Below are 9,103 nucleotides of genomic sequence, written 5' to 3' on the forward strand. Positions count from 1 at the left end.
GCTTAAGCCGAACCTACTCGAACAATTCTATTCGGGGGGATAGCTAATTCTTTTTGATAAGTCTCGCCATAGACTTCCAAAACATTTATGGGGAAACCAAACACCCAATCTCAAGTCGTTCGTCTAAAAGACAACAGACAATTGCACCAAACTATATTTTACCATGTAAAGCTAACTTAAACCAAGTTAGAAATGGAAAAATAGTTTGGAACCCTTTTCTATAGGTATAAACCCCTGTAGTTACCTTTTTCAGCATGTTCCACCCCTTAACTGGTAGTTGTAGCTGTTCCCAACCATAATAGCTTACACACCAGGTGCATATAGTTTAAGGCCTTATGTAAAATCCCCTTCATAAGCCCACCTTAAACCACATAATTGCATGACACATTGAACCAGAACGGCACAGGCTGGACGTCGCTGGAGACAACCTTCGCTGGAGGCGACCTGCAATCCTGACGTTGGTCTCCACTTTTCATCCAGTGGCCGCATCTTCAGTTCAATCCAAGGGTACCCCTCTGTATGCTGATTAATCAACACTTCCAATCGTTGTGGATTTACCGTTGTGGATTATATGACTTTTTCCAATGGATTACAGACTCTGTTTCCAAGGGGTTAAAGCATTGCTACAATGGAATTACCAACAACTTTATGGAATTATCATCAACACAATGGAATTACCAAGAACATTGTGGAATTACCTTGACTTTGTTTTCCTTGCTGGATTACCTTGACTTTTGTTTTCCTTGCTGGATTACTTTTGACTTTGGTCTTCCTTGCTGGAGTACATCAAGCTCAAGGACATCGAAGGCGTAAGTTCATGATTGGAATTCATCCCCATGGGCAGGTGATGATTTCCAAAGGGGGGACTGTAGTGAACTTAACCTGACGTCAAACTAAGCCTAAGGTCAAAACCCTTGACCTTAAGAACCTTGTGGGACAGAAACTGTAATTTCATTGATCTGCATCCAGAAATACAGTTTGACCCATCCTGAGACTTTCTTTCTTGAATTAATCAAGTAGAAATGACAATTCTCTATGATCATTACTACTTTACAAATGTTTTAATAATCAAATTATGTTAGTTCAAACAATGTTTACAGGTTGAAGAGAACTACTCATTTTTATTTACATAAACAGTAAGTAATGATTTTTATTCCTCATTCAAAGAAGAAATCAGGTTAATATGCAGTTCTTGATTTTCTGTCTTCAATGAGCAAGTTTTGTAAGTGTGTGTCAAAGTTCAGGTTTCGGTCAACTAAAAAGTTTACTGAAAAGAAATGTCAAGTTTAACTTTTACAGAAGATACAGGAGAGTTTGACTCCACGAAGTCTGGTTTTCTCCAATAATCTTTCTGTCTGCTTTAAACAAACTTAATCCCTATCCTTGACTTTCATAACACCTTACATCACAAACCACACCTCTGTTCTGGTCCATCCACGGATCAGAAAGCTCTCAAATGACCCGGAAGTCGAACCCATTAAAATGTGGCAACTTCCCAGTTCTCGGAGAGAAGTGTCGTCAAAAGGTTCCGTTGTCGTGTCGAGACGAGACGTGACGAGATGAAAAGAGCTTTGAAAGAGTTGGAGACGTAAAGAGTTCAGAGTTCTTGGATGCAAACGCATTCAAGATGATCCAGAGACGATTTTGGGGATTATAACTTCTGTTTGGATAACCTCACACGACTCCTAAGGGTTTGGCTGTCCTCACGGAGACGCTGAAAGAGTCAGAAGGGAACTCTACACCGACGCTGATTATCATCTGCCAGGTAAAGGTTCTATTTCGACCAAGCGTACCGTGGGCCAAGCTTATTCTCCAAAGAGCGTGTTGTTCTGGTACCACAGATAAATTCCCTCACACATCTCTCTGTAAGATAAATCTCCATTTTCCATCTTAAACTCTCCTTTCTCCTAAAATCATTACAGATATTTTAGAAATGTCTGAAGCAAAGCTTCTCAATCACCGCCGTGTGATTGATGTCTGCTGTTCTGCTGAAAAGTGACAACAATCGCCGTATTGTTCTCACTTCCTGTGAAACTAGCCATGTTATTGTTTTCATATTTTGCCAAATTAATGTAAATGTTTGATGTTAAACTTTGATTCTGTAAATAAATGACCGCATTCATTTTGATGGGTCAAAGATAAATAATGTCTCTCGTTACATTTCTGTTAAACTCAATGCACGCATGCTACACAGTCAGAAAAATGAAGAACCCGTAAATGTATGAATATATCCTGCATATGTCATACTACACTAGGCAAAAGGGCCTTCTCCTATTCCGCTCCTGTTTCCTGGAATATCTTACAAAAAGATTTGAAGCTCTCGACCTTGACCTCTCTAAGTGTCTTTAAGAATCTGTTGGACACCTGGCAGGGTCCAATGCTGACATGCTCCTGTTTTTAGTTTTCTACATTTGTCTTGGAATCTAGCTGTTTTTGTTTTGTTACCTTTTCCTTTTAGCCATCCTATTTGTTAAAAAAAAAAAAACTGTAGTATGCTTTTTTATAACTGTTTATTGTTGTTGCTGTTGTCCATTGTTGTCATCTTTCTTTGTTGAAATCAGGTCTCTCTTGTAAATGAGTCCTCGAGGCTCAATGGAATTTACCTGTATAAATAAAGGTTGATTGATTGATTGCTTCAGATCAGCTGTTCAAATCTCTGCAGGTTCAAATAAAAGGTGCACCAGGGCTTTCAGCTGAATCTCTCGGGCCACAGTTGTATGGTCGATAACTGTCTTTTCTGAATTTTTGACTGTTTTTGTCTCACTTCATCCTAGAACCAAAAAATTTATAACATAACAGTTGTGTCATAGCTCTGCTCTCTGTCAGCTCCTCTGTCATGCTGCACACTCAGTACTCACTCAACTCATGTCACCTGTCACCGCTCATTATCCCACAGCTCCACCACCTGGTCCAGCCAGTACTTAAGCTCACTCATTCCTCTCAGTCTGGGCCAGATTCTCTATCCTGTCTCATCAGCAGTAGACTTTCCAGCATTCCATTGATTGACTCATCACGTTCATGACCCTTGCCTTGACCACGACCACGCTTTTGCCTCAGCCCTCGTCTGCTTTTGCTCATCTGATCAGGTACCGACTCATGCTCTTGTTTTTTGACTCTCTTTTTGGATCACGTACTGGATACTTCTGCTGAACAACTGACTTCACGGTATGAACTCTGCCTTTCCCTTCTGACTGTTTTTTTGGATCACGGATTAAAGGTCAAGCTCATTCTGTATCACGGACTTATCCTTACCCCTGAATCTGATTCCCACAGATTCATTTCCCCAATTAGTCTCTTTCCCCCTGCATCTACTAACCTTTATCTTTTAGTTGCAAGCCTGTTGGACTCCGTTCCAGTGGACCTTAACATCAGTTCTACTTCTACTGGCAGCCCGCCACTACAACACTACCCAATCACGAACTACCAATCAGAAGATCGGAACCAGCCCAGAACCGGACCTACTCCAGAGTTTTACTTTATTTCACAATAAATCTTTTAACCCTCTCAGTGGTTGTTGTTGTTGTTTGCGATCCGGCCTCTGGTTCATGACAAGTTGAGCAGATTCTAGTAATCTTTTCTTAGGATTCATTAAAGATCAAATGCAATTGGAAATTCTTCTCAACTTCCAGTATGAATTTAAACAAACACTATATGAACTTAACATTGTAAAATTTGTTTAGGAAATTTAATGTTCAAGGACACCACTTAAGAAAAAAATTGTTTAATATGAAAAGTAAGAAGTGAAAAATGTACAAAAATAAAAAATACTGCCTCCAACTAATGATTGTGTATCTGTGTCCCTCGTCTCACGGGCTTCATCCAGAAGAAGACACAAGTGTTGTTTCTGCCGTGTCCGGTTCAGTTCTTCATGTTCATTCAGTGATGAAATAAGACTTTTCCTTACTGGACTCTTTTCTCTTTCTCTTGCCTAGAAAGAAGAAAAAGGTGGTTAATTCAAGCTACATACTGTTTTTGAATAAATGCATAAACCAAAGAAAGGTGCAGCTAACAGCTATAATAGCTATATTAATAATAATAAACTGATAAAATAAGAAAATGAAAAATAAATTGATTTAAAAATAATGAAAATAATATAATAATAACAATGAATATATGAATCAGAAAGTATTATACAGATACAGATATTTTTTATTGTCATATGCACCACATGTGGTACATGTGGTAGATCAAAATTATGTACACAGGGTCCCAGTTACATCCAACAATAAAATGTAAAAGAAAAACAGTAATAAGATCTAAGATATGAACTATGAAAAGCATCAACTAAAAATATGCTAAGCACTAATAGCATAAAAACAATAAACACAATACTCGAACAGCAGCATGGACATGAGTCTATGTGAACAGATGAGCACAAATGTACACAGCAACATGAAACAGATCAGCAGCAACATGAAACAGATCAGCAGAAACATGAAACAGATCAGCAGCAACATGATGTGATTTTCCAGTGATTATCCTGGTTAGATATTCATAAGGCTGCATAAACTCAAGTTCATGTTGCTGTTTGATGTATTGTTTTGATTGTTTAATGCTATTAGTGCTTAGTGTATTATTGGTAGATGTTTTTTAGTTGATATTTTTCTTAATTCATATCTTAGATCTTATTACTGTTTTTCTTTTACATTTTGTTGTCTGTAACTGGGACCTTGTGTACATAATTTCATCCCAATTCAGGATTTATTCAACATTTTAATTTTTTACTTTAAAAATAAAATAAAAGCAAGTCCTTATCGGCACAAATAAAGTGATGTGGAACATGTTGCATCTGTTCTTACCAAGCACAGAAGGCTGCAGCATTGTCTGTGAGGTACAGGTGGGCTGCGAGCCTGCGATGGAGCTCTGTCAGGGGCGGACTCCGCTGATGGAGCAGGGGCAGGAGCCGGGAGGCTTGGAGGGTTTAATGTGGAGTTCAGAGAAGAACCGTCACGCGCTGAAATACGTTCTGGATAAAATACAGCGAGAAACGGGACCGGAGGACAGTTAGCGTTTATGCAAATTAGCTTAGCATCGTAGCACCGATGTTGTCCTATTATGGCGTCAGCCTCTTTTGTTAGTTAAAAATATGTTCAGAACCGATGGGATGAGTAAATTAAAATATGTTTAAAGTTAGAAAACACTCACCATCTTCTATAAATGATTCAAGTAGAGCAGTGGCCGTGTCCAAACTACCCTCCAATCGCTCCATCTAGCACGCTTTGACTTTTTTTGTCAGCCACCAAGCACAACAACACCTGCACTTCTGCATTTGACCACAGCTTTGATATTATTGTTTTTTATAGCTTCAAAATACTAAATGATACGCTCCTCGAGTTATTGCTAATAGCAAGCAGGAGAGAAAAAATGGCGGATCGGGTTGTTTGGAAAGACTCAACAGACTCCTCCACCCGACCAATCAGTGACCGACAGTGTTTCTGACGTCACGGCTCGGCTCGCTTGGACCCCTTGAGGAGCCGGGCCAGAATTTAGGGAGGCGAGCCGGTCCCAGGAACAGTGAAAAAGACCTCAAACGCGCGTCAAGCCGGAAATATCCGACCCGCGCCGTGACAGTGGAAAAGGGGCATATGTTGGCATAAAATTCTCGACCTGCGCATGCGCAAGAATGATCATTCAGTGCTTTAAGTACCGCCTCTGGCGGTCATCCAGGATTCATAGAACCGTAGTTACAAATGTAACATTCGTTCTACAGTGACAGCTGACTTTCTCCTCCTGACAAAACTTTAAATAAATATTTTTGTTGACTCCTGTTTCAATTTCTGCGTCCCCCTCATAATTCATTACACAGCAAAAGAGTCTATTTCTTTCGCTCTTTTGCTGTGTAATGAATTGTGAGGGAGACCCGAACATTGAGACAAGAGTGAACAAAAGTATTTAAAATTGTATCAGAAGAAAGTCAGTTGTCACTCAAAGAGCTCAATCACAGGTGGAGAAGCCGAAGCTGCGATGATGTCAGAGGGAAAGGAGGTTTGGATGGATCACGTGATATGTGAGCGAATGTCCGACAAACACTCTCTTCAGAATGTGGAGCTTGGTTCTGAGAGCTCAACTCCTAGAGTCAGTGGTCTGAGTTCATGGTCAAAAACACAGGCATGGGTCGTTCACAGAGGCAAAAAGGTAAAACTTATCCGAGGGTTTTAGGTGGAATCGGTGCTCTGAAGGCAGAGCAAACGTCGAGGTCCAGATATACGATGGGCAGAAGTATCATCTAGGACGAGGCAAAGGGGACAAGTCTGTTGTCATGAAGAGGGTCAGGAACAAGAGCAGGAACAAGAACACTGGATAACTTCAGGCATGAGGTGATCAGATAATCTGGCAGAGACTGGGGAGTGCATAAGAAACACAGCGCTAAAAAAATTTTTTTAAATAAAGCAAAGCGCACAGGTGCTAAATCATTTAAAATAAATTATTTTAAATGATTTAGCACCTGCTGCAGAAGGTTGGAGGTGGACTGGCCATTGGGAGCACTGGGACATGTCCTGGTTGCCTGACCCGTTTGCCGAGGGGGACTAAAGGCTCGGTTCAGGTCACGCTTGATTATTTTAAATAAACAATACATGCTGCTCATGTGGCATGGATTGTTTATTTAAACTATTACAGTATTTAAATTTTAAATTTAAATTGTTTATTTACACAGAAGGAGGGAGATTGGGAGTGACACAGGTGATGACCACAAGCGTGACTGCAGTGGAGAAGTGGCCGTGGCAGAGAGCGCATGGCAGGTGGCAGAGTGGAGATTGTGAAATTCTGTGCTCTTTTAGAGCATTTAGAGTTTAGAACATTGTGTTTATATATATATATAAATACTAAAATAAATACAACGTCCCTATTTTGCGGTTTTGCACTTATTGTAGGGTGCCTGGAACGTAACCCCTGCAATAAACGAGGGACTAATATAATGTTAGAAATTAGTGTGCTTTGTTTTCTCTCACCACCCTGCAGAAAACTCCACAGCCAGGACAGCATTGGTGCTTGACCATGCCAGCTCGGTGGTCCTCACACAGGAGCAGCAGCTGGACCATGTTCGAGGGTCGCATCATTTCTTGTTTTATAACCGGCCTCTGACAATACCTCAGCTGAGGAGAGACGAAAATAATAAATACTTAACACACAGGTACAAGATTACATCCATCAAGAATCCATTGGGGTTTTGAATAACATTCAATAACATCTGAGTTTACATTAACTGACACAGCCACTGACAGCAAATTTCATCTTAACAAGTGCTTATCAGAAAACGCTGTAACTAAATTTAAACAATCTCTCCCATCGTTCTTTTCCTCTGTCTTGCAGAGTAGATCTTGTTGATAAATTTACAACTTCAATACAAACTTCACTCGATAAAACTGCTCCGCTGAAAAAGAAAGTAATCAGAGGAAATTAGCTCATTGGTTCAATTCTGAGTTACGTACTTTAAAACAGACATCTAGAAAGCTAAAAAGAAAATGGCGCTCCACTAACGTAGAACAATTTTATTCATCTTGGAAAGATAGTCTGCTAACGTAATAGAAAGCTCTCCGTATAGCTAGAACTATTTATTATTAATCTTTAATAGAGAATAAAAATAACACCAGGTTTCTGTTTAGTACTATTGCTAGACTAATTAAAAATCCCATCTCTGTTGAACCATGTATCTCTACAACTATAAGATGTGATGAGTTCATGAGATTCTTTATAAATAAAATTATTTCAATTTGGGGAAAAAAATCGAACCATAATTCCTACTATCCCCTCTGGTTCCCTGTAAGATGAGGCAAATTTAAAAATGTCACTAGAACCTGATTTATATTTGGATTGTTTTTGTCCTGTTGAGCTCTCTGAATTGTCAAAAATAATAGCTTCATCCAAACCATTCACATGTCTGCTAGATCCCACCCCAACTAGACTGTTTAAAGAGGTATTTCCATTAATTAATAACTATGTCTTGGATCTACTTAATTTGTCTCTAATGGTTACGTAACACAGAGTTTTAGAATTGCTGTAATTAAACCTTTACTTAAGAAACATAACCTTGACTCAGGAATCCTAGCCAATTATAGACCTATATCAAACCCAACTTTCATCTAAAAAATTCTAGAGAAAATAGTTGTAGGTCAGTTGTGTGAACATCTGCAAATAAATAATCTGTTTGAAGAGTTTAAGTCAGGGTTTATAGCTCACCATAGCACTGAAACTGCACTGGTGAAATATCCTGATGCATGCTCAATAATCCAAGTAGAAAAATCTAAAAAAAAGTTAAGTCTGGTCCTCTGGACGGGTTCAAAAAATAAAAAATTGTAGAAACGTTTCGTCTTTCATCTGAAAGACTTCTTCAGTCTGAGGAGCTGTTAGCTCTTAGTCTTATAAATTGCACCCTCTCATATCCCCTCATCCTCTCGCACTGGTGAAAGTTACTAATGATATTCTCATGGCCTGCAATCTCAGGATTGAAGACGCAAAAGCAGTCAAGTCTGGTACATGTTTTAATAAAACTTTTTTAATTCTTTCTGTGTACAGTAAATATGGTTTAAATACTGGGATCTCATTTTAAACTCACATCTGAACACTGAGCGGAGAACAACAGGAGGGGTCTTCCCCCCATCTCTTTTAGTCATGAGAGCTCAGCGAGCAGTGGAGAAGTCGTCATATTTTTAAAGCAGTCAGTAAGTCAAAACTGATAAATATTTATATAAAAGTTGCTGTTTTTTAATCTTTCTTTGTACGATAAATGTGTTTATATACCAATATCTCATTTAAGCTCCGCACATAACGGAGAATTACAGGAGGGAGAGGTTGTTCTCCCTTCCTCCTCCTCCTGATATGAGTTCTGCTGAGGCTAAATCACATCAAATCTATTTAGAAAGTGTAGGAGTTCTGGTTCTTGTGTTGTGCCACTCACTCTCTCCCACAGTTTGCTGCAGGCAGCAATCAGCTGATTAGCTGCACCTGTTCCCTGTCTGGAGGACTGCTCTGTCAGACTACTTAAGCTGCTGCCAGACTCTCCTCCAGTGCTGGGACATTACCTTAGAACGGTAACGGTATGGTAATGTTCAGCCTTATTGTCTTCAGACATTTTTTCCTACAACAAGCTTTAATGCTTTATGTT

At 39.4% G+C, this 9,103-nt stretch overlaps 1 protein-coding gene across 1 annotated transcript in view; it reads right to left on the minus strand.

The window, feature by feature from the left end:
* LOC119414144 (histone-lysine N-methyltransferase EHMT1) overlaps positions 1-9,103 on the minus strand; it is a gene marked incomplete at its 3' end in the record, with an annotated part of 122,290 nt that overhangs the window by 40,208 nt on the left and 72,979 nt on the right. Inside the window, 1 exon segment of the mRNA XM_037681268.1 lies at positions 6,951-7,094. Coding sequence (XP_037537196.1) covers positions 6,951-7,094 — 144 coding nt within the window.

Source organism: Nematolebias whitei, chromosome 8 (assembly GCF_014905685.2).
Source record: "Nematolebias whitei isolate Nwh7 chromosome 8, NemWhi1, whole genome shotgun sequence".
Classification (NCBI taxonomy): Eukaryota; Metazoa; Chordata; class Actinopteri; order Cyprinodontiformes; family Rivulidae; genus Nematolebias; species Nematolebias whitei.